At 34.1% G+C, this 27,209-nt stretch overlaps 1 protein-coding gene across 4 annotated transcripts; it reads right to left on the bottom strand.

The window, feature by feature from the left end:
* Positions 1–669: 669 nt before the first annotated feature.
* ABH1 (ARM repeat superfamily protein) lies at positions 670–27,209 on the bottom strand. 4 transcript variants are annotated; one of them, XM_020363130.3, is made up of 19 exons: positions 26,989–27,209; positions 26,842–26,901; positions 26,160–26,216; positions 25,021–25,092; positions 22,154–22,216; positions 20,987–21,163; positions 20,375–20,506; positions 18,970–19,036; positions 16,947–17,146; positions 11,129–11,199; positions 10,641–10,725; positions 8,320–8,388; positions 8,075–8,193; positions 4,256–4,394; positions 2,970–3,467; positions 2,393–2,692; positions 1,520–1,692; positions 1,290–1,401; positions 670–1,032 (listed from the first exon to the last, which is right to left on the bottom strand). In XM_020363130.3, exons 1-19 carry the CDS (start codon positions 27,070–27,072, stop codon positions 922–924), a joined length of 2,589 nt encoding a protein of 862 aa, XP_020218719.1. In that variant the 5' UTR covers positions 27,073–27,209; the 3' UTR covers positions 670–921. The 4 variants fall into 4 exon arrangements, 2 of the variants coding, with proteins under 2 accessions (XP_020218719.1, XP_082928403.1); XR_002240073.3 differs by lacking the exons at positions 670–1,032; positions 1,290–1,401; positions 1,520–1,692; ... (11 more) ...; positions 26,842–26,901; positions 26,989–27,209 and adding an exon at positions 13,635–16,200 and having other exon boundaries at positions 8,333–8,388; XR_003804416.2 differs by lacking the exons at positions 670–1,032; positions 1,290–1,401; positions 1,520–1,692; ... (11 more) ...; positions 26,842–26,901; positions 26,989–27,209 and adding an exon at positions 13,635–16,200 and having other exon boundaries at positions 8,338–8,388; positions 10,641–10,729.

Raw genomic sequence — 27,209 nt, 5'->3', positions numbered from 1 at the left:
ATTATAATTAATTTTACCAATCTTTAAAAATGAATAAGGACATCAACATTTTACTATTAGTAGATTCAGTATTAATTAAAATGAGCTTAACTTTGATACGTCTTCAAGGTATAGGTTTTTATGTTATTAATCAATTAAAAGTTATTTTAAATATAAATTATTGAGAAGCTATTATAAAAAATAGTATTTTAACTATATAACAATTCATTATTGAATGCCAATGAAAAAAATTCAATTATAAAATTCAATTAAATTCATTAAAAAATAAATGTTTTCTCTGAATAAGCGGAACTTGAACGACGTGATCGGATTTAAGATTGGAACAAAGTCTGATCAGATTTCTTGGAAACATTATTTTATGTAAATTTAAAAACAGTTTATTTGTGTATTAAATCTCTACTTGCATCCTGCTTGTTGAGATACACACGTAATATACCTATCCAAATGATGTTATTTTTTTATAAGCTGTGATAATTTTTCCCTCACAATGTAATTTTGTTCCGAACAAGTGTTTTAACTCTGTTGTCCCTTTAAGTACTTTTTTCCCCCGAGATTACAGAATTTCTCATAAACACGTCCATTTTATCCACACCTATATAAACGAGCGTCTGAAAGCAATAATCACAATGCATTTTTAAGCCTCAAATTTTTGCATTACTACATCACAGGTGGTGTGCAAAGTTCATTCTGTATTTAAAGTCTAATTAGTAGCTATCAGCGAAATAAATAATGTACAGTAGCAGCGATCAAGTCACCATCAGAATCAAAACTGCGGAGACTCCTCATACCAACCTTGTGATTTTACATTACAATTGCATACAGCTTTACGCTTTTGATATACTACGGGAATGCTTAACTAACATACTAGATAACAAATATTATTCTAAAAAAATAAAGATCAGAAGTGAAATAACAAATTCATCAAGCCTCGTTAATTGGTCTTCGAAGACCAGAATAAACGGCTGACCGTAAAGGAAGAGGTGCATCTTCTGTCAATACCTCTGCATCCAACTTTTCAATATGTGACCATATCTGCCAGTAACAAAATAAAATTTAGCGTTATTATCAAAATGTTATAATACCATTCTTAAGGATGGTATTTGAACAATAATTAAGAAGACAAGACAGAACAGTGCAGAACCTTCATATAAGATCTGGCTTTGTGCAAAATTACAAGTTTTTAATACTAACCAAATCTAGGGCAATCTAATTTTGAATTGTTGTGATATGCCCTTACCAACTTTAAAACTAAGATGGTATTCAAATGCAAGCAGTGAATTGAACAGTACCTCAGCAGCATACTGCCTAGAAAAGGCCTTCACGTAGCCCAAAGTGGTGATACACCACTGCTCCTTTTCACCTACATTATAAGCACCACTTTTCTTCTCACCGTTTGACTGACTGTAGAAGAGATTAAGAAGCCAATATTATTATGTAGTATTAATATGCATATTTCCGCAAAGCAAGAAAAAAAAATTAATTCTATATTATTTATCTAGGTCAGGACAGGCACTGGAACCTATTTTGAGGTCTCTCATTCTCATTGTCTACTTCCATTGATGATGGCTCTTCAGGGTCCACTGCCATCCCATCAGCTTGCGCAGACTTCAACTCATGCAGTGCTTTAGTTCCTTCAGGAAGGCGCTCTGCCAACACATTTGAGAAGCTTTTGTACAACAAGAGAAATAATGCCTGCACGTGCCAATAACCACCAAATGCAATGAAAATTGAATGAGAAACATAAGGTCGAGGGCATTTAATTCAAATTAAGTAGCTGTTGAGAAAGCCATAAAGGGCTCAAGAAATGGCTTGAACACCAATTTAAAGCAAATTCAAGTTGCGTTAATAAAAAAGCAAGGAGACTAGTAGAGTAGAAACTACAGAATCAAATAGAAGTGAGACATAGGGTGCTATTTTAAGTGCCTTAAACATGAAAGCGATCAAATTATAAAAATGGTCAGGTAGGCTCCTCTCTCTCTTTAACTTTTAATTTCCTTTTTTCTTTTTTTGCTTAGGAGGATCCCTTATCCTCCTTTACTAATGTTTCTTTTTAATATTTCTTTTTATGTTATTTTTGTTGCAAAATTACCATATTGTCAAAGGAGTGTAAATTGGTCCAAATATCGCTATCATCAATCACCCTTCCACAGGCTATCTATGGCACATCTACGTCTGAGTTACTGACAAGAAAGACAGATGAATATTTCCAAATTAAGAAACAGACTACTGGCACATTCACTTTTTCAAACACAGATCAAAATGTTCTCTCTGACCATAACAGGGAAATGAGTGTTAAAAAGACACCGTACCAGCACTTCAAAGTTCCAATATCATGTTTGACATGAAAAGCTGTCTGCAGAGAATTAAACAATACCTATTTTACATCAATTACCTCATTTTCCTCGATCGCTCGAGCAAGAAGAGCTTCCTTAGCTTCTAAAGATTCTTGAAGAGACACCACCTCCTCCTTTGCCTTTTCAGCGTGTGATTTCAATCTATTCAATCTAACAGGATTGTCACCAAGAACTGGTTCACCATCTACTAGTGTAAGTTTTGACTCTGCAGCATCTAACTCTGCTTTTGCCTCCTTGGCAGCTTCTTCAGCTGAAGAAATATTCTTTTTAAGAGACAGTAGTTCTTTCCTTAGATCAGAAATACGATTGTGTGTCTTGCTTACTGCATTTCTAAGAATCTGTTGGATGGAAAGCGGGTGGAAATTACTTTCAAGAATAAAGCAACTATGATGAAGAACAACTAAAAATTGAATACATGCTATGATTAGTAAACCATGACAATCAAACCAAACACAAAGATGTATAATCTTCAGCATTTAAATTTAAAAATCCAAAGCTGATCACATCAACATACAATTTAAAGTAAAAGGTAGATGGTTTCCAAATTCCAACCCCTGCAGACTTAACAGAGGGAAGATTTACAAACAATGTATCCATAAAACCAAGATTAAGTACCTCCCATGGACGATCTGATGTATGAAATTGCTCAACATTTTCTTCTGAGAAGACCCATCTCACAATAGCCAGATTTGATACAAGTCGATAACCCATCATCCTGTCAATGGCTATTGCTGTCATTTGGGTGTTACTCTTCCAAAAAGAACTCACTTCAGCTATTAGCATGACTTGCTTATCCTGGTCAGGACATACTTTTGAAAAGACTTGCCCATATCTTTCTAAGACAGTTATCAAATGAGTGAAACTCTTGGATCCTATATTGAGTAGAGTCTGTACAACAACTCTGAGGGTAACTTCTAGACCATTATTTGGAAACACACTTTCATCAATCCATGAGATAATTTCACGGACAGGAGCCTTCCCTTTAACCATGTTGTTGAGCTCTCCAGACAGTACATTTTCATTACTTTCTTTACCATCTTCTGCACCCAAACTAAAGTTTGGCCCATCCTTTGGAGGAAGCAACTCTTCTAAACCAGGTGCGTTTTCAATACTCTACAAAATATCACGAAACAAACAATAAAATATTAATATGCCAGCTATATAAAATAAAACTAAAGCCTATTCAATCAATTCGGTTGCTGATAGAAAAGCATCTAATGTAAGCAGCAAAAAGCAAGATTTTACATAGAATTGGGAGGGGTTAGAATATCATAAATCATAGGATCACAACAAAGACAATAAGGTCTTACTAAAAATGCAAAATCATGCTTAACAATTAACATATACAAATGCATAGAAAATATCTTGATAATGAAAATAACCTCTGAATCAAATCATCAAACAAAAACTGAAAATTCATAAGCATAACATCCAATACAACTCTTAAGTTATAATTAGTCACATACCACAAGAAAATAGTCCAACTGTTTAATTATAGAATCTAGAACTTTAACCTAATGGTTGATAATAAAAAATTACTATCGAGATGTGTTTTAGTTGATAAAAGTTGTTTGTTTCTTCCAGGATAAAATAAAATACAAAGCCAAAAACAGAGATGGAGTGGGGCAGGCACTTGGCATGAGATAAAAGAAGGCATGAGATAAATCATGCGATATCACGATTTAAAATGCAATTTTAACAACATTGAAAGCATCCATTTCTCTCCAACAAAACATTACAAAAATTCTCCATATCCTTTTATGATTTTCCTATATGATCCATAACCGGGAAAAAAAAAGAGAAAAGAAGATCATGTAATGCAGTCTAGTAATGTCAAATCTTGGGGCGATCCAATGTGCAACAAGAGTAACATTTACTCTGGTTTTGGCATGGACAACTACCTGCTTAACTTTGTCCCAGTACGACAAGCGAACTTCCCTCTCCAAAACCTCCTGAACAAAGACACGTTGAGGGGCCCACCTTGGCAGGTCTAGGACATAAGCCCACTCTTCCCATGGCCAGATGAACTGGAAGTTTGATCTACAAAGCAAAAACCATAAACAAAATTGAATATGAACACACTTGATATACAACATAGGCCAACATTTCAATTTAGAATCAAAAAAAGAAAAGAGCTTATATAAAAAATATTTTATTTTATTTCAACCGTAGTAACACTGGAATTGTTAAACCTAATTCTCAAACAATACAAGAGGGCGAGGCACAATTTGGAATTATGGCAACTGGCAAGAAGGCATAACAAGTGAGATTGTCATTTGTCAACCATGTAGGGAGCATCCGTGTAAAACAAAGGGGGGAAGGATCCAAACACAATAGTACACAGACTCAACGTATGTATGTTAAATTAAACTAGTCATCTGGAAAAAGATGCACCAAAATGTGAGCTATAAATTAAAAATTAATTCAGTTAATACATCATGAAACTAATGTTATGCATCACTATCATAGACATTTTGTGCCTCAGCAGTTAGTGCCATTTTCTTTAATATTACAATCCCACAATTATCCCCACAATGTATATAGGATCATAGTAGTCAATCCCGGATAGCGGCGCGGAGCGATCGACCCTAAAACTGGGATAGCGGGATGACGCGGAGCGGGATAACCGCTATTTTAATATTAATTTATATATATTAAATAATTAATAATATATATATAAAAGCTAAAAAAACAAAAAAATAACTCTAAATTCATACATTAAACCTTTTTAATCTACGATGCACCGATACGATACGCGTATCGGATACGACACGTATCCGATACGGCGATACGCTTATTTTAAAATATATAGGATACGATACGTGTAAGATACGTGTTGTCATATATATCAATGTTCATACAACATAATAATTTTGTACTTGTAATTTTGATCAAAATTCATAAACATTAAATATATAATTACTATTTTGCAAATTCAAATTAAAAATATACTTATTGTACATTACTAAAAATAATTATAAACCATTTCATCATAAATTACTTTTTATTATTTACAAATGGAAATAATATTATCAAATTTCATTCCTTTCTTAAAATTATCTATGTAGAAGTAGAAGACAATTTTCATTTACAGTTTATCAAGGACCAATATTTCTATGTTTCTATATTAAAAATGTTTATATATCTTATTTAGTTGTAAAGAATATTTCATAATTTTTCAAAAATTTGAATACTTTATCGATATATATCACCGATAAGTATCGGTGAAGTATCTGAGAGTATCGAGATTGAATAAAATTTTCATAATATTTTCAAAAGTTAGGATACTTCATTGACACGTATCGGTGAAGTATCCAAGAGTATCGTGTCGGATACGTATCGGATACGGATACGTGAAGCAAATTGAAGTATCGGTGTTTCATAGTTTTTAATAATTAAAAGTTCATAGTACTCAAACAATACATAATATAAAATGTCTCCAAAACAAAGTAGAAAAGAAATTTTAAAAAATTGTTGAATTATATTTAATCAGAAAACAAATCTGATAAATTAAATTTAATCAAAAATTTAAAATACAATTTTCTGAAATTAAAAATAAAATTTTCTGAATTAAATTTAATCAGAAATTAAAAATAAAATCAGCTGAATTAAATTTAATCAGAAATTAAAAATAAAATTTACTGAATTAAATTTAATTAGAAATTAAAAATAAAATTTGCTGAATTAAATTTAATCAGAAACTAAAAATAAAATTTGTTGAATTAAATTTAATCAGAATTTAAAAATAAAATTTGTTGAATTAAATTTAATCAGAAATTAAAAAAAAAAATTTAATAAAAAATTAAAAAACAAATTATGTTGCAATGTACATAAAGGAGAGAATACTCGAAGGAGAAGACGAACTAAGCGAGGCGCGTCGGAGCTTGCGGCCACGTCGGAGCTGGAGGCGCGTCGGACCGGGAGGCGCGTCGGAGTTGGAGGTGCGTCGGAGATCAAGGCGCTTCGGCGACGGAGGTGCGTCGGAGCCGGAGTTCGTCGGAGCTGCACGCACGATCGCCAGAGAAGAAGAAACAATCTGAGAGGGAGAGACGAGAGAGGGCTGCGACAATTGAAATCGCGAGAGGGAAAGGGAGACTTAGGGCAAAAAAAGCCCCATTGAAAAGACTGACTTACCCTTAATGAAGGGTAAGTCGAAATCGCGCCCGCGATTCCGCGATTTGTGCCGCTCCGCTCCGCCTCCGACGCGGCCGCTCCGGCCGCTACACAAATTCGCCACGCGACAGCAGCGAGATTGCGGGGTGAGGCCGCTCTGCTCCGGAGCGCCGCGATAGCGGCCGCTCCGGCCGCTATTGACTACTATGTATAGGATAACTTCAAACATGACACAACGACTGATTCCAGTTTCCAGCAGCAAATTAGTCCTCTATCTTGGAACCAATTAAAACCACCATTTAAGGCTAATAGCAACTTCAATATAAAACATCAACTGCCTCATCATTATCACCAGCTCAATTTCATTAATCCTTATAAAGTCATAATCATTCACCTACTTTGCTTATAGGAACATGACATAATCCTTTTGACCTAAACAGCTCCCACATTGCAGAGTCATAAAAGACACTGCAATCTTTATTTGAAGTCACTATACCCTTTGGCACTTAACAATGGATCATCATCAATTCCAGCAGCCCATGCAAAAGAAATTCAAGCAATACTGCAGCATGGATCGAGTTGAACTTTAACTTTGGCAGAGGATGGGGATTAACCTCTGAACCAGTTAATGATTTTTTAAAAATGATTAAACAAGTAACAACATATTGACTTCAACCACTTGAGTTGCTGAATTATTCCTAAACTAGATATACTTCTATCAAAACTTCCTTTCTTATAATTTCCCTATTTTATTCAAAAAAAATATTCACTAGAGAGAAATAGGACCACGTACAAAGGCAATTTCAGATATTATCATATTGAAAATGAAAATAAAATTACAACAGAGAAAATAATAGTGTTAACAATCATGTTTGGTTATCCTACTATCAATCCAGTAATGGTAAATTGGTAATCAAGCCTTATACTTTTATCTTCTACAAGAGTGTTTTTAAGGATTTTTCTTCAACAAGAGAATTTTTAGGAAACTTTTAACTTCTTATCTAATTCATTTTTTATTTATCATGATTATTTTGGAATTAAATTTTAACATTTTAAAATAAATTATCAATAAATAAAAATAATATTATACTGTACAATAAACTATTTATCATAAATTTAAAATATTAAATATATGTTTAAAAATATTTATTTATACAAATTTTAAATATGATTGATATATTCAAACATAATATTTATTTGTATATATATAATGTATCATAAATTTTAGTTATATATAATAAATATTTAACATGTGCATTACACATCCTAAAACTCTAGCTGGTAAATAAATTTTAACCATTTAATAGCCATTTAGTTGAATGGTTGTTTCATAGGCTAACATTTAAGAAAGGTAGTGATGGGCTTAGGCTTGGGCTTGGGCTTGGGCAAATGACTAATGGTTTATTGATAAATGATAATTTTGCAGTTAATAATGCAATTGTTGCACAACTGTCCTAAACCAAACAAGCGTGAGAAAACAAATTGTATTAGAGATACGAAAGAGGTACAGCTGGGGAGGATAAGATATACTTCAAGCAGAACATGAACAGTAGATAGTATCTTGAATGATACATCCAGTAATGCAATAGCTAAAATTCTGAACATACAAATGGTGTGAGAACCAAAGGATCAGACGCATCCGACACTCCATATCCAAATCAGCAATCCTCTCAAAGAGAGTACGAACAGCACCAGCTACAACTGCAGGAAAAGCTCCAGGAAGAGCCTATTGGGTAACCAAATGATTAGAAAGCATTGAACATGAAATGAAATTTGAAATCTATATAAAAATGTATTGAAGCAACAACTCCCCAGTGATAAAATTCGCAATATCATGTCAACTTGACAGTACCTTACAAAGGTCAATAATAACCAGTGTGTAATATACTGGTTTGAAAGGTGGTTGGGGTAGCATCAGCAGCTGCAAGAGAGAGAGATATAGCATTACTAATCCACCAACATTCTAAGTCAAACACAGCCACTCAAATCAAAAGTACAAACTCACAAATGTCAACAAAATAAAATTATAAAATTAAATATTTTGGTGCATTTAATTTACATAACATGTTTATTACAAAATAAAAAAATAAAAAAAAGATTGAAGACAATTTCAATAAAGAACACTAAAAAAATACATAATAGCAGTTGGATTCACTAAGCCATCCTCCCGTTATCGATTATTGAAATTATTGCCTTCAAAAAATAAATATAAAAAATACAAAAATATTTTGATAAATTTAGAAAAAAAATAAAAGAAAAAAGAAATAAAATGAAAGACTACTGATAAATATAGGGAAAAATAAATAAAGATAAAAGAAGTAAACCCAAAAGATTAGGGGGGGATACTAATAAACAAAAACACTCTTCACTCCCTTCAAACAACTATCACAGAAACACCTGTAATGTTATTGATATGAATGGATTCTTAAAAATCAATAATTGCTATCCAATTGCTTTAAATTTAAAAACAATCAAAACCATCGAATTTAAATCATGGTTATCCACACTGCATTTCAGAGGACATTGATTATATATACATGACAAACAAAAAAGATCTACAAGAAAAGATATATTAATTTGGCATACCCTGTACCTCAATCCAGCGAAAAAAAGAGAACAATTTCAGAGCACTAAAGAAATTGTTGCATTTCACTTAATCAAAATATACAACAAATCAGAGTAGCCAAATAGTCAATTTGCATACTATGAAGCCAAAGCAGAGTGGAGTGCCCCTGAGACCACTACAGGGTGCCTATACCAACTTCTTCAATGAAAAATCATGGCCATCACAGCTGATATATTGAAACAGGTAAAAATTCATCTTTGCCTCTTGCAGAGCTTCCTGGCCTTCTTTTTACCTTTTTATTATTTCCTATTTAATTTTGGCATCAGAAACATAATAGGGCTTGATACCCTTCCCGGATCATGCATGCATAAAACACAAAAAAGTTGACCTCTGTTCCAAGCCAACCCATGACCCAGTGCTCACCGGTACTGTTTCTGTTGAAAAGCCACACCCACTATTTGTCTGGCAGTTTCCAGCACAGTCACTGCTTGCTGACCTCTGCTTACCCATGAATCTGTTCACTAAGGACTATTCAATTTTTGTATGTTTTGTGTTCTTCACAGTCACCCTTTCTGTTCTTTTTTTCTAATTGATTCTACCATTTTCCTTTTTTTGTTTGGTAATTGTATGTTAGACTATGGCTTGAGTATAAACTATGAATATGTATTTAATTTTAAACAACTATTTAGTTTGTTTCACTTATATGTCTAAACTGTTGTCATGTATCTATAATCATCTGTACAGCAGCCAACCTTCTATCATTATCCTGCTATAACACTTGAGGTTGATCACTCTGTAACACTATCTAGGTGTTAGGTATCCTAACAGGAGTAACACAATTGGAAAAATACTCATTGTATTATTTATTTAACAATCCTGGAAAAAATAATCCAGATTCCCATTTAGCAGTGATTACAAAAAAGGGCAGGAAGAAAAAAACAATAACTATAGGCAGTTTGAGAGTGCCTATAGTTATCACACCTCTTTGGAAGTGTGATCTGGTGCATCATATCTTTTTTTTCCTTCACTCATAGACTTTAGTGATTCTGGGCTTTGGGATCAAGCCTGTAACATCAGGATTGATAGATATGCACCAAATTATAGAAGTACAGAACATCTCTGTAAAATTTTCCTTTGCATCTTACTACAAAATCGACCACCATGAACCAACCACAAGATCCACTCCTATGTAAGGTGTTAAGGAAAAATTGACACCTCACTAGTACAATGCAAAAACTTCAACCTTAACTTCAAGCACCTGAAAGTGCAAAAGCACATTGCTATCTGTTTTCTTAACTAGATTTTCTACTGGGACCCTATCAATTTATTCCCAGGATCGATAAGACATTGAATGAATGTTAAGAAAAGAGGAAAAGCTTCTTTTTCTTTTTCCCACTTCATTGAATTGCTTCATGTCCATAACATTCCTTAGACAATAGATGTTACGTAACATTTCCTTGGAAAGCAATATCATTGTTCTTAAGCTTCAAAAAGCAACATGCTCGAGTCCATTTGAAGGCCCAAAGAAAGCTTCCATAACAATGTTAATTGCTGAAGCTTTAAAGTTACAGAAGAGGTAGGGGAGATTGCAATTTTACATGTAATACCTGAGAGAATATTGTCTCGGCCATGAGGTACTCGTATCTGAAGGAAACTGGCAGCCCAACCATGAAAGAAGCACATTCCTTTCGACTAGCTTTGCATGAACCCAAAATGACAACAGTTATAATTACATTAAAATCATTTTTATAGAAAAAAAATGAATATATACACATTAATAAATGAATAAATAAAATAAATAAACAGAGATGAGGCAGATATGAAATATTAAAAAGGGACTAGAGGAATTTCAAAAGTGAATTCTAAATAGATTAAATACACATACCCTAAATTTCCATTGATGTAACATGATAGAATTAGGAAGTTTTCAAAGACAATTAACAGTATCAAAAAATATATATTCATAACACCAAATAGGCATTCCATAATGTATTTCAGTATAGTTTAACTTTTGTATTCAAACTCCATCCCAGATTCACAAGGTCACCACTACTCTTCTAGTATATATAAAAGAAAACAAGTGGTGTATACAAACCAGCCATTTAAGAATAGCAGCACATCAAGGAGATACTCTTCCATCACAAATCTGTCTATAGGCTGTAGATCCTGCATCCAAAAGATTTATTTCATTGAACCCACAGATATGATTGACAAGAATCAAATCCAAATTACTGAAAACCTAAAAACATAGCTATAACCATAGTTATTAATCTTAGATAGCAGGGCAGAGCCATTGACTTCAATAGCAGAGAGCGGGATGACCGCTATTCTAATATTATATTTTATAATTACATTATATATTAAATAATTATTAATTAGACTAAATTACACATTTGGTCCCACTATTTTCATCTATCTTCAATTTTGGCCCCTCTATTTTAAAATAGAGATATTTAATCCTTCTAATTTTAGAAATACGGAATTTTGGTCCTCCATTCAAAATGACACTTATTAATTGTTAAGTTTTAACATTTATTCATACTCAAGTGATGTGACATTTAGTAATATGACGTTTGGAGATAAAATAAAATAAAAATAAAAATAAAAAACTTTAAAGAAATACAAACAAATAATAATCACTCGTCAAAATAAATACAAACAAATATTTGTTTTGTATGTTATTTTTTTTATTTATATCTTTACATGTTATGTCACAAAATATCACATCAGTTGAGAAAACTGACGGAATATGAGAGAAAAGCTAAAGTGTGTGTTATACACTTAGCTCCAAAACATTCATATATATATATGTGCTTAGAGAGTACAAGATAAGACAGAAAAGGAGATACAGCAGTCTGATCCCTGACACAGCCACCAACATCAGTAAAAGTATGTCTCAAAAAGAAAGAAAGTAATAATTACACCTATAAAATACATTAAACTTAACACTCCCCCTCAAGCTGGAGCATATAAATCATATGCTCCAAGCTTGGAACATATGAACTTAATTCGAGGCCCTCTCAAAGACTTGGTGAGAATATCTGCTAGTTGATCATTTGAACTGGTGAATTCAGTACCAATCTCTTTGGATAATAGCTTTTGTCGAACAAAGTGACAGTCAATTTCTATATGTTTAGTTCTTTCATGGAACACGGGGTTGGAAGCAATATGGAGAGCTGCCTGGTTGTCACAATACAACTTCATTTGCTTAACATCGCAAAACTTTAATTCTTGAAGGAGTTGCTTAATCCATATTAACTCACAAGTGGCTGTAGCCATAGCTCTATATTCTGCTTCTGCACTAGATCGAGCAACAACGTTTTGTTTCTTGCTCTTCCAAGAAATGATATTTCCTCCAATAAAAACACAATATCCGGTAGTAGAGCGTCTATCTATAGGAGATCCTGCCCAATCAGCATCACAATAACCAGAAATTTGGGTGCTTCCCTTATCCTCATACAGTAGTCCTTGTCCTGGATTCTTTTTGATGTACCTGAGAATGTGAATCACAGCATTCCAATGATCAATATAAGGAGCTTGCATGAATTGACTGACAACCCCAACTGCAAAGGAGATGTCAGGTCTAGTGATCGTGAGATAAATAAGTTTTCCAACAAGCCTTCTATATCTCTCTGGATCTGAGAATGGCTCACCATGGTCTGCCACTAACTTCTTATTTGGGTCCATAGGACTATCAATTGGCTTGCAATTAATCATGCCTGTCTCCTCCAGAATATCTAGAGCATACTTTCTTTGTGAAATAACAATGCCCTCCTTTGATTGAGCCACCTCAATACCAAGAAAGTATTTAAGATAACCGAGATCCTTGGTCTCAAAGTGGCTGACTAAATGCCTTTTCAGCTGGGAAATCTTGACAGAATCATTTCCTGTAATAACTATGTCATCAACATACACAATTAGATAAACACATTTTCCAGAAGAGGTATGACAATAAAGAACTGAGTGATCTGCCTCACTACGGTTGAGCCCAAAACTCTGTACAACGTGACTAAATTTTCCAAACCAAGCTCGTGGAGATTGTTTGAGCCCATAGAGAGATCGACGCAATTTACAAACTAATCCACACTCCCCCTGAGCAACAAATCCAGGAGGTTGCTCCATATAGATTTCCTCTTCTAAATCACCATGAAGAAAGGCATTTTTAATATCTAACTGATGGAGGGGCCAATGGCGAATAGCGGCCATAGCAAGAAAGAGTCGAACAGAAGTGACTTTGGCCACAGGAGAAAAGGTGTCACCATAATCAAGGCCATATATCTGAGTGTATCCTTTGGCCACCAACCTAGCTTTAAGGCGATCAAGCTTACCATCAGGCCCAACTTTGATGGCATAAACCCATCTGCAACCAACTGTCTTTTTCCCAGGTGGAAGAGGAACCAATTCCCATGTCCCACTACTTTCAAGAGCTTGCATTTCAACAACCATGGCTTGTCGCCATCCAGGATGAGCAAGTGCGTCATTGATATTTTTAGGAATGGTGATAGAAGACAAGGATGAAACAAAGGAAAAATATGAAGGGGATAAACGATGGTAACTCAAAAAATTATAAATAGGATGAGGATTTCGAGTAGATCGAATACCTTTGCGAAGAGCAATTGGCCAACTAGAATCTTCATCATTGGGAATCGTGGTAGGTGCAGTTGATGGTGAAGAACATGAAACAGATGGCTCTCCATGATGTGTTGAATTGTCCCTTTGTATTCTTCGTTGGTAAGTGATGAGGGGTGGTGAAGATGGTTCAGGTGGGTTGATAGTTGGAGAAGGATTTGGATCTATGTTTTGATTGGTAGTTTCAGGAGACTGGGTCAACACTGACTCAAGAAATGGAACAGGTAATACTTGTTGAATAGAATCTAAAACTTGCATGGAAGATGAAAAGAACGAAGTGTCTTCGAAGAAGGTGACATCAGCAGACATGTAGTATCGTCTGGTGTATGGAGAATAACAACGATAACCTTTTTGAAGTCGAGAGTAACCCAGAAAAACACACTTAATGGCTCTAGCAGAGAGCTTGTCCAAACCTGGAGATAAATCATGGACAAAACAGACACAACCAAAAACACGAGGAGAAACGTGAAATAGAGGTTCATTTGGAAAAAGAATTGAATAAGGAATTTTATTATCAAGAGAGGAGGATGGCATTCTATGTATTAGAAAACAAGCCGTAAGAATTGCATCACCCCAATGATGGACGGGAACATTGGTACTAAGTAATAAGGTACGAGCAGTTTCAACTAAATGTCTGTTTTTTCTTTCTGCTATACCATTTTGTTGTGGTGTATGAGGACAAGTAGATTGATGTAAAATACCATATGTAGTTAGAAAGGATGTAAGATCTGAAGAAAAATATTCTTTAGCATTATCACTCCTAAGGACTTTTATTATTTTCCCAAATTGATTCTTAATTTCATTGCAAAAAGACATGAAAATGGACAGAAGTTCAGATCGATCTTTCATTAAATAAATCCAAGTACATCGAGAGTATTCATCAATAAATGTGACAAAATATCTGAACCCAAAAGATGTGACACGGCTTGGACCCCAAATATCTGAATGAATGATGGAAAAAGCAGAGTTACATCTTGTTTCAGTTCTTTTTGGAAATGAAGACCTAACATGTTTCCCTAGTTGACAAGACTCACACTCTAAGGCTTGAAGTTTGTTAAGGCTAGGAACCATTTTCTTTAATTTTGTCAGGTGAGGATGACCCAAACGATCATGCAAAAGTTTAGGAGTCGAAGATGCAAAACAAGAGACAGAGGGGCTAGTTTCAAAATAGTAGAGTCCTCTAGATTCATGTCCTCCTCCAATCAACCGACCCGTGCCACGTTCCTGAATAACAAAGGAATTAGCATCAAAGGTAACAGAACAATTTAATGATTTGGTTAATTTACTCAAAGAAATTAAATTAAAAGCACATTTAGGAACAAAGAGGACAGATTTTAAGTTCAAGGAAGGGGTGAGAGAGACTTGACCAACTCCTTGGGAAGCGACTTTGGATCCATTAGCCAAGGTAATGAAATGAGGAACTTTAGGTAAGGAAATAGAAGAGAACAAAGAATTATTACCAGACATATGGTCAGAAGCACCAGAATCTATTATCCATGGACCTTGACTCTCCGTGGATTGAGAAATGCATGCTGTTGAAATATTAGGAACAAAGGAAGATTGAGCTTGACTATTGGATTTCAACCGAAGATATTCTTGATATTCCTCCTCAGAAATTTTTTTATCAGATTTAGAGTCTTCAATTTTGGAGACATTGGCAGTTTTTTCAGGAAAGCCATGCAAGGAATAGCAAGTCTCTTGAGTATGACCCATTCTTTTACAATATGAGCACTGGGGCCGACCACTCCTGCCACCACGGCCTCCACGGTTTCCACGACCTCCTCTTCCTCGGGTAGAAACCATTGCTGAAGATTCAGTAGGTTCAACCAAACTTGCACTATTTTTCGAACTTGGAACACGAAGAAGACGTGTTACAAGGTTCTCCATTGAAGGGATTTCTTGATCTGTCAAAATCTGGTCACGAATATGATTAAAATTAGAGTTCATGGCACGCAGAATCAACACCATACACAACTTATCAAGTTTCTTTTTCATCTCTTCCACAGAATCAGCTTCTAAAAACATTTTCAGCTCCTCAGCTGCTGATTGTGCTTGGGCAATGAAAGAGACCATGTCATCATCAGTTTGTTTGAGAGATGCTAACTTGTGAGCTGAATCATATAGACGTTGAATGTCATTGGCAAATATAGTTTGAGCTTTCTTCCAAAAGGAATGACAAGTTTTGAAAGTTCTCAAGGTTCCTAAAATGTTGGGCTCTACTGACTGCCACAGCAAAGCACACAGTTGAAAATCAAGCTTTTTCCACAGTTCTTGACTCTCAGAGGATATTTCAGTAATATCCTTCTCCAAATGGTCATGATATCCCTGCCCAAGAAACCATAACTCTACAGAGGCAGACCAAGACAGGTAGTTTTTGCCATTAAGTTTCTCTGCTGTTATTGTGGGAGTTCCAGAAATGGAAAAAATAGGGCCAGAGCTGGACATGTTGCTGAAATAGATGAAAAAGAAAGCCCAAAAGGAAGAGAGAAACAGACCCACTCTCCAAATAGACCAGAAAACAACAAAGAGAGCTTTGAAACAGACCCAGAAGGAGTCAACAAAGAACTGTTGGTGGCGTGGCCGTTTTCCGGTGGCTGCAGATCGGTACGTTAACAGTGCACGCCTGGTGTAGCAGCCCAAAGATGCAGCGCGTGAGAAGATGTGAAGAGGCTTTTGCCTCTGTGACCACTTGGGTTGGGTTGCGTTTGACAAGGCGCACCAACCCCTAGGGTTCGCCGGAAAATGGCCGGCGGCGGACGGCGGCCGGAGACGATGAGCGGCGGCCGGAGACGCGGACAGCGGCGGTGGACGATGACAGGCAGAGCGGGTCGAACCCGCTCTGATACCAAGTTGAGAAAACTGACGGAATATGAGAGAAAAGCTAAAGTGTGTGTTATACACTTAGCTCCAAAACATTCATATATATATATGTGCTTAGAGAGTACAAGATAAGACAGAAAAGGAGATACAGCAGTCTGATCCCTGACACAGCCACCAACATCAGTAAAAGTATGTCTCAAAAAGAAAGAAAGTAATAATTACACCTATAAAATACATTAAACTTCACAACATCTTAAGTGGTGACAGGTTACTAAACAACATCAAAATTTAACAATTAACAAATATCAAATTATCAATAGGACCAAAATTCCATATTTCTATAAATAAGAGGACTAAATGTCTTTATTTTAAAATAGAAGAACCAAAATTACGGATTGAAAAAAATAGAATGATCAAAAGTGCAATTTAGCCTAATACTTAAAAGAAAATAGAATGCAAATCACCTCATTTTTACTGGGAGGAAATATGTCTAGCCTGTGTATCCTTTGAGGGTATTTTAATTCTGCTTCATGCTTCTGTTTACCAATAGACACACCAGAAGGTACAGAAGGCGGGTTTGGTAAGCTGGGGCAGCTTATTGGCCCAAATTCATGAGACTTCCCGGCAACCAGCTGAGCCTCAAATGAAAGATGAGGCCTTGGAACTAACAATTGAAATAGAACATAATCAAGCAAGGTACGAAACACATGAAAAAAATAAAGTTAAACAAAAGTGATGTGTTTGACATAATAAAGTATAACCAAAGGAAAAAGATAAATCAAGTGAATAAATTGTTCACAAGGTTTGATTAGATATCATAAGCTGCTAGTTTAAAAGCAATTAAATAGCATAAACTAAAAGTATTGAAGCAAAAGATGCCAATAAGATATTTTAACTACAAGCATTCACCCTCTTGCTATCTACTTTTGCTTGCACATACGATTTATATATATGTAAGATGTTCCTTCAAAACCAGCCAAATAACAACACAAATCTTATGCATAGGAAAGGTTAGCTTCAGTCTTTGGGTCAGATAGAAAGTACTTTGTGGGAGCAATTTCCAAGTAATGGAATAAAACAGAGAAGAATTGCAGGGAAATACAACAGAATTCCATAAGGAGTAAGCAAGGTGATTCCAAGTAAATGCTATGACCTGAAATCTTTCTAAAATTTCTTCAAACCCTGCAACAGGGTTACTGTAGAGCGGCCGCTATTGACAACATAGCTTCAAATTGGTTAAAAGTTGAAACATCAAAAGCATTTTCCTAAGTTATTAACTATCTAAGCTTTTCAAATAGCTGGTCAATTCATAGGGAATCAAACCAGTTTCATCCAAGCAGTGAACAAGAAAAAACTTATTCATAAATGTGTCATCATGTGTCCTATTAAAATATGTAGAAATTAAGGACAATAGAGACAAAGAGAGTCGAGAAGATACGTAACAGAAATCAGATCTCAGTACTACTACATATTCATCAGAAATAAAAATCCAAAAAAATTAAATCTTTAACATGGTAGATCAAAATTAACAGTGATTTTACCAAGGAAAAACTCTTATTTACATCCTGGGCAATTCTTATTAATCAATATTAAATCATTAAAACAACAAAAATTACAGAAAAGGATAAACAGGAATCCTTCAAAAACATTTAATAAAAGAAACTCAAAATAGCCACCAAAAACAAAGACGACAACATATCAGTTAGGAAGGACTATCTTGTCCCTTTGGAATACTCGTATAGATGCAAATATCTCTAGCTGAAGATTTCCGCATAACCATCTCATGACAAAAATTAAGTTCAATGATTTCAGTGAAAGTTAAGGGCACAGAAATTATCTGTTCCAAATATTTACAAAGCATTTAAATACACTGAAACCCTGACATTTTGCAGCAGGTAGAACATCACAAAAGGGGAAACAGAAGTCGTCACTCAAGTAAGACTAAAGATATTATGCAAAAATGCAAGAGTTGGATCAGCCCAACCATATTAGTTCATTCTAAACCATATATATATATATATATATATATATATATATATATATATATATTCTAAAGTAGCATAATCCATATAAGAATATATAGCTATTGATTGTACACTTGATTAAAAACACTATTACATACTAATAGAATTTGCAGATGCCTGGCAGAAAACAATAATGGGTTTAAAGAGGGTTGGCAACAGTGATTACAAGTTTTCATGGGTATGGGAATATTTTTGCAAATAAATAAAACATCAGCCTCAATACTGCTAACTGATATGAATTGAATATTCTGGCTCTATCTTGACATTTTAAATTAAACATCATTCTCTTAACACCAATATGTATTGGGAAAAACAAAAATTATGAACATGCAATATTAGGACCTAAAGCCATTAAATTACAGAAAGATAAAAGGAGTACACAGCAGTGTAAAGGATTTCATTTTTTGATAAAGGTATAGTAGCATAACCTATTATGCAGTTCACATAGAGGAGAAAAAATTACCACTTTCAACTTTCCATCCGTTGCTAGATAAAACCTGGATTCTATCCCATAAATCTTCCAAAAAATCCTGGAAAATAGCAATATAATGTTATGAAAACAAACTCTTTCAAGCACCCTCTAAAAGACTAATGAAAGGGAAAAGAAAAAGAGACAAGCACAATAGTATAAAAACAAAATACTCCTTGAGTTACAAGAAAAATGGGCTTTAAGTTGCCAGTGCTACCCATTGGATCTATTCCCGACTGTTTAAAAATTAAAATAATAATCCTTCATTCATTTCAGAATTTATAATAATTGAAATCCAAGTTAAACACTGGTATTCTGAGAAGCACAGAAATGAGACACAATAAAAAAAGAACAAACAACAAAGTCTGTATCTCACTTCGTGAGGCTCTCTTCACCATGCAACAAAATTGAAATGACACATTAGGATTTGAAGTGTTGTGTCTTTGACACGACCATCCAACATGTGTTTCACACAATCTTTAAAAATGACTGTGAATCATAGCTTTTACTACTTCAAGATTTAGCATTTATTTGGTGTAAAAAATAATTCATTAAGAATAATGAGAAAATATAGTATGGAGAATAATATGTCTACTGAAAAAAAAAACAGAGCAAAATATGAAAAGAAAAATAAGGCTTTATTTGGCTTGTATTCCAGAGACTAAATTTTTTGGTTGAAGAAAAATGCGAAAGAAATTTCATCCAAGATAACGTCCCTTGGGCCCATTTATGAATCCAACAGGATAGGATAAGATAGATTGATACAAATATAGGGAAATCTTTAAGAATTGATGCAATATGCAGCTGAAAGCCAGAAACTCTTAACTATTGATTGTTTGGTGTGATAAACAAATGATAGAAGTGGTTGAAACAGTGTCTAAGGGGGTAGGCTATACAGTGGTGGGTGCAGAGTAGGAATAGAGATTATAGAATTTAGCTGCTTATCATATCTTGTCTTGTCTGACTCCCTAGGACAGATATGTACAAGAAATACATAATAAAAAAAAGGCCCACCCACATGAGATTCCTAAATGAAAATCTTTTAGACCAAGCCACAAATTTCCAACTGCCCTGTAATGTGAACCTACGAGCTCCTATGTATTGTCCATACAAGTATAGGAAGTACAATAATAAATCTGAATGAAAAACATTTCAAATTATAATATTTACTGTGCACCTATGAATATGATATTTTACAGCAATATGCCATAAGTTTATAACCAAACACAATTATATAATATTATGGTAAACATCAAAAGTACTGTTCAGCCTTCATTAAATGCACCAGCACAAGAGCCAAATCAGATAAAAAAATATATTCAGGAGAAACATTGATACTTTGTTCAAAGGGCAAAGAACATGTAAATTGTAATAAAGTATTGGCTAAAGAGACACCAACCTTGTCACTAAGACCTTTCTCATTTTCATCATCATTCTCAAAAAAGGATAAACCAGTATCAGATGTATGTTTTCTGATGCTCAGGTAAGCTTCTACACCAACCATCACTCTCTCAATATCTTCAGGAACTTGCTGGAAACAGACATGATATGCCATTAAATAGAATAAGAATTCAGCAATAATGAAATCCATATTTGTAAAAACAAAACAAATTCTGTATTTGTTGTGTGAATCAGTACAGGTTGTTACCCGTTACCCACCACCCATAAATGGAAGATACAGTTACTCTAATCATGGACATCTACTTTTTAACACAGATAACTCCAACCATAGAATGGTTAACTGATATTTATCTTTATTCAGATATAAAAAAACTATACCTCTTGAATAACCAATTAAACAGCCAAATTATAATAGCTCATATTACTTTGACATTAGATAAAAATAACAGTAAATTCAGAAATTGTTAGATCTAATAATCACGTAAACATTCAGAAAATGATTGAATTATAATTACAAGGTCATAATGCAGACAGAAAAGTCATTCAACTAGCTTCAATAAAGTAGGAAAAAAAATACCAAATTTATAAATTATAAGCATCAAATAGTTACCTCATTAAGTTCTGCTCCACCCCATGGGAGGCATGCTAAAATGCAAGTTATGTAAAAGTCGGCACATGGCTGCCATAAGGGATTCCCTTTTTCCTCATCTACTGTTGTGGCAGCTGATGATAAAAATGTTTCAAAGACAGCCACCAAAGAGCTTGGTTGAAGAACCTTACTGCACATCTAAAGAATTTACAAGAAAGCAATGAATAAAAAACTTTAACTCAGTTACATAAATACTCCAAAAAAGATGGAAACTACGACATACAATGACAAGAATAGGAAGATAAAATGTGAACGAGTTTGTTTGGATTTGCTGAGGAAAAAAACCTCATTTCAACAATCAATTATATCTTTATAATAATAGACTTTATAAATAGGATTTGGCTCCTCTAATGTTAGAAAATTGCACTTCAAATAATGAAGTGCAATAATAACAGTAAATTAAAAAATCAATGATTGATATTATAATTAATTTTAGATTTTATTATACAAGAATTTTATTTTATCACAATTCTCAATAGTTGATTTCCTAATCAACAATTATGAGTGCATTTTATCCTCTAAAGTACACCCCCTCACTTTAGAAAAGCCAAATCCTAGGAAATAAGTTTGACATTTGAATATGTAAGGTAAAGTGATTATAAGATGAAGTTATTTGCAGTAATTTGTTTTGAATTCAAAATAATCAATTATTAGGGATAAAATAGGAAAACAAAAGTTAGATAGGTAATAAGATAACTTTAATCATAAGCTCCAAAATTTTGCTTATTTGAAAATGGTTTTTTCCTTTGCTAAAAAAATAATCCGATATTATATTCTGATTTTCACCCTTAATAGTTTAATACAAAACAAGCAAACAAGATTCAGATCAGCTTTTTTATATAAACAGCATTGTTTTACAGACTACAATCAATAGAAAACATGCTATAAGTCGTACGTGTAAAAAAGACTAAATTAAGGGGAAAAGAATTACAAGCTAACTGAACAATCTAGACAAAAAAAACATATATTCTCAAGCACAGGACAATTATTTATAAATGTAGGATGAACCCATGGTGAAAACTTGAAGGAATTCCTATCTACCTCACACTGTCAATAATATAGCAGTCAACAGTTTAAATGTGAATATTGGTACACAATTTTTATGCAAAAAACAATGGAAATACATACCATAACAGTCAAAAGCCGCATTAGAATACGAACCCCATTGCAGTTTCCAGAATCTAAGGCATCCTAAATTAAAATATAGAAAAAAATGAGAGACACATAAGAATGAAATTGTAGGGAGTAAATCAAAGAAAGTCAGCAGAAACACTAAGAAAGATCAAATTAAAATACATGTCTAAGAAATATATAATGGTATTTTATTAGAATGAACAATACAAATTCAAATTGACGGTGCATGCATTGAAAACCCATTAGTAAGAACCAGTAAATAGGCAAGTCATATCATTGCATTTTACATCACATCAAACAAACCTTAACCATTAAATACCATTGTCAGTATTTTTTCTTTATAAAAATTTACTAGAAATATATGATAGAAATTTCATATCGACTAGAGATGAGACCATAATACTGTATATAAGAAGGAAGCAATCCTCACCCGACAAACCGGTTTTATAAGGTTAAGTTAGGCTCTTAACCCACTTTTCTTAAGATGGTAACAAAGTCCATCCTGGCGATTGTTGGTCGACTTATTATTATTAGGTCACCTATATGTGTCCAGTCATGCAAATTTCACCCTCGAGATGTTTAGTTCTTGGCATAAGGGAAGTGTGTTGGAGATCTTACATCAACTATAGATGAGGCCATAATAGTGTTTACGTGGGGAGTAATCCTCACCTTACAAATTGATTTTATAAGGTCAAATTAGGCTCTTATAACCCATTTTCTTAAGAATATGATTCAGTTTTCAACATTTAAATATTTCAATCTGGTTTATATGATCATAATAGGATCAAAATGGCATTACCTATCCCATTACAATAGAGGTAAAATCAATGGTGTGTCATGTGATAACATGACACTTCAGGTAAAGCTTCTATCTACCTAGTGGTCAATGAAACAGTATTTCATTCAGTATCTTTGTCAATATGATATCATTTTGACTGTGTTTTCATTTACCAATCCATTATAGCAGTCAATGGCAACAGGCCAAAAATTCACCAGTTTTACGGCAAGTGGTATGGCAGCCAATGCCAGATGAAAGGCAGAAACAATGAAGCAAATATTATTTTGCAAGATAAAACATAAATAAATTATACATAATAATATTTTATCAACAGATTCAACACACTTATAGATAAGACTTAAGAGTTTACAGCAAGTGATACTGAAAAAGTGATGGAGAGCTACAGCTACCTATGACAATGATATCATCAACATAAACCAGAAGATAAACCATTATTGTATGAAGGTTATACACAAACAGAGAAGGATCACACTTGTTGTCAACAAAGCCAACTTTAACAGAGTTTGATTCAATCTATCAAACCAAAGAGGAGTCAATAGAAATGAAACTTGGAGGTTGTTGCATGTAGACCTCTTCTTCTAGAGTGCCATTTAGAAAAGCACTATTAACATCAAGCAGCTGTAATGGTCATTGATAGGTCAAAGCATGAGTTAAAATTAGCCTTATAGTTACTGGTTTTATCATGGGAGAAAGTTTCATTGAAATCCCATCCAGGCTGTTGGTGAAAGCCTTTTAGCCACTAACCTTGCTTATATTTATTAATAGTACAATCAGAATTTTCCTTCACACAAAACACCCACTTGCAACCAATAGGTTTTCTGTTAGGGGGGAAGAGGAAGAAGGGACCAAGTGCTATTTTTCTGTGAAGCTATATATTCAGTTTGCATAGCTTGAAACCAATTTGGGTCAAATATGTTTGACTGTTTTTGGTTGTGTGAGCAAGTAAGAAACTGGGCTGAATTCGGCATAGGACTATTCCAGACTTGGAATGAGTTTGCATAGGGTGAGTGTTTACAGTTTGACAAGGAGAAATAGTTAGTGACACAGGACTGTTTGAAGGAGATGCAGAGGTATTAGATGTGGTGCAAGGGGAAGAGGGAATAGTGACTAGTGGGCTATGTTGAGGTTGAGGTTGGGAAGATGTAGTTATCAAAGGAATAGTAGCAGGAAGAGATGTTATATTAGGCAAGGGTTGGGAGGATGTAGAGGCAAAAAGTGTTATAGTAGGTAAGGCAAGCAATGTTCATGAATATAAGTTTTATTGGGTAAAATGAATTAACTAACCAAATCAATTTACAAGATGATATTTATACAAGAGGGAAAACCTAACTAACTAATTAGCTTGCACAGCAAGCTATCAACTAGCTAACTATCAAATTAGATTGCAAAGCAAGCTGCTAACACAACTAACTAAGTCATATGTATACAAGAAACAGTCACATGGTAAAGTCGGCTGTCTTGCAATACAATAGAGTAATATACACTAATAAAAGGAAAAGGCATTCCTAAAATCACAAGTCCATTGGTTAGGATGGAGGGCAGACGACATTCCACTTTTGGTAATGGCTGGTAGCATGATGACAGTGATGCCACCATAATCAACCCACCACGCCAACACTTGGATATTTTTATGGGAAGAAGCATCAAATGCGCCATGTCATTCCACAATGGCCACTTGGACAATACTAGACTAAATAGAGACAATATCATCTCCCATCTCAAATAATGGTTTGATTTTCTTTTTCAATCAAGCATCCACATACATGAAACTCAAAATTCGAATTTCTATAGGAAAAAAGTTCCTAGTTTCAAATTCAAATACCTAATAGTCCTACGTAGCAGGCAGGCAGATTGCTGTAAAATTTAATTATATTAAATTTCACATTCTAATCTACACCATTAGATCTAAGAATTACTAATCAAAACTAATTATAGACAAGCTTGTCCTTAATTACTCATCCAGCTAAGGTACTAATGTTAATTAAAGGAATGAATACAGTGCAAATAGCCAAATACAACACCAAGAAACCAACACAGCAGCTTCAGTAGCTTAATTGGTTACCTGAAATTTAGTTTGAGTTTTCTCCACTAGTTGTTTGACAAAGTCCTCAGTTTCCAAGTTAATTAAGCCAATCTGAAATGAAATGCATACATAGGAAATACTTTATGCTCAGAAACTTTAATTTGGAAAGTACACAAAATCAAAAAATATTTCACCATACATAGTTGAGTGGAAATTAACTACACAGTTACAGCATACTGATACAATAATTGACATTTGATGTAAAATGTGGCAAATAAATTAATAATACAATAATGCAACAGTGGAAGAGAGCAGAGAGCCAGACTAGGTTAATATATTGCTTCTTTTATTATTGAAGTATCAAAATTTACAAGCTTTCACCCAAATTCTTGCTGGTTACATACACTCCAACCTTGAAATGCACATCTAATATACATTTTCTATGAACATTATTACCATCGTGATGTTAAGGACAAAATAATGTTCCCTAAAAAACAGTTTTCCAAATGCATTTGACAAAATGTAATTTTCAGTGCTATATAGAAGGAAATATGAATGCTGTATCTTTAACAAACTATTTTAATTGAATTGACATCTATAGGTTATACAAAAATTGTCCATGACAGTGTACTTGATTTAAAGGACCTTAGAAATTCACAAAGCTGACTAGAAATAACATGAGCAATATAAAACTTATTAAGCTTGTAATTGAAAATTTAACAGTACACAAGGAACAAAATCGTGAAAGTTAAGGATATAAAATTCATCGATAAAATGGAAAGAAGAAAATATTTAAAAATTTTAAATTGGGTAGATCAGACACATTGTTGTGACTATTAACTAGCAGTTCTATAGTAAATACACGCCATAATAATCAGCAGCACTTCCACTGTCATAAGTCATAACCACAACAATTAATAAATTTAAGTTCCCATTGCTGATATCTTGCAAGCTCACACATATAAAGTTACCTCTGAAAAAATGAACACATACACACCCAAAATTACAATAATATCGATAACAATGCTGAGGAGAATAAGAAGAACAATAACATTTTTTTTCTGTGTAGCCTTTATGGAAGCATATGCATCCAGAATAAGAGATAAATATTGTAACATACAGAAAAGCAAATAACAAATTCCATTACAGTTCAAGAGAGAGGGAAAACAAATCTCTACCAGAGTTCCATAAAGAGGAATCTTGTGAGGCAATTGCTCAGCACACGAGAGAAGAAACTGCAGGGACAAATACAATAAAGTAAATTCGTCATGATACCAAGCATGGCAATGCATTATAATAATACAGAAAACAATCAACAGATATTACACAATCAACACATGCTTAATATTAACAAAAGTCAGCATCATAAAAAAATTCAAATATTAGCATATGATAAAAAATATGGAGAAGAAGAAAACACGCAGAGCAACTAACAAGTCCACACATCATATGTCACAGTTCTAATCAAGTTTCAATGTTTCAGATTGCTGAAGCAAAAAAGGCAGAAGAAAACCACTGGGCCAGTAGCAAGGTAAAACCAAAGGCCAAAAGAAAGTATAACAAATAGAAACAAACAATATTCACACATTTTAACTCGCGAACATATTCTTTCCCAAATTTTTAGCACATAGCACACAGACAACACTTCAATTCAGAACGAAAATCACTTCACACAGCTCAGTACAACATAAACAAAACATAACTGAATTCAGATTACAAAAGTTTGGTCACTACTGTGACTATTAGCACAAGCCTGGATGCCCTCAACAAGAAAAAAAAACAAATAGAAAACACTTCAATCGAATTGACCTAACTATCCGAAAAACGACCAAAATGCAAAAGAGAAGAATCAGTGTTTACCTCTAAAATCTCGGTTGGGGAGTGGTCGAGCTCGCGACGAAGGGCGCCAAAGCATGTATCCTGCAAAATCGAAAGCACAAAGGAGAGAAATTAGGCATATTCGGGATGCGTGACGAAGAACAAAAAGGAGAAGAAGAGAAAGCGAACAATGTGATCTTTGAAGTCGGAGGAGGCTCCGTATTCGGGGCTCTTGTCCCCGATTCGAAGAAGAAGGCTTCTCCAGCTGTTCATCGTTTACTCTCCCACACTTCAAGAGCTTCTTGGAGTGAGAAGAGAACAGAAGAACAGAAATGAACGGGCAACGGTAATAAGGGGTTTTCAGGGTTTTGGTTTGGGTAAGAAGCCCCGCGTGCGTGCGGTGCATCACG

This window comes from Cajanus cajan, chromosome 4 (genome assembly GCF_000230855.2).
Source record: "Cajanus cajan strain Asha chromosome 4, NIPB_CcT2T_4, whole genome shotgun sequence".
NCBI classification, from domain to species: Eukaryota; Viridiplantae; Streptophyta; class Magnoliopsida; order Fabales; family Fabaceae; genus Cajanus; species Cajanus cajan.
This window is presented reverse-complemented; position numbering and strand designations above follow the sequence as displayed.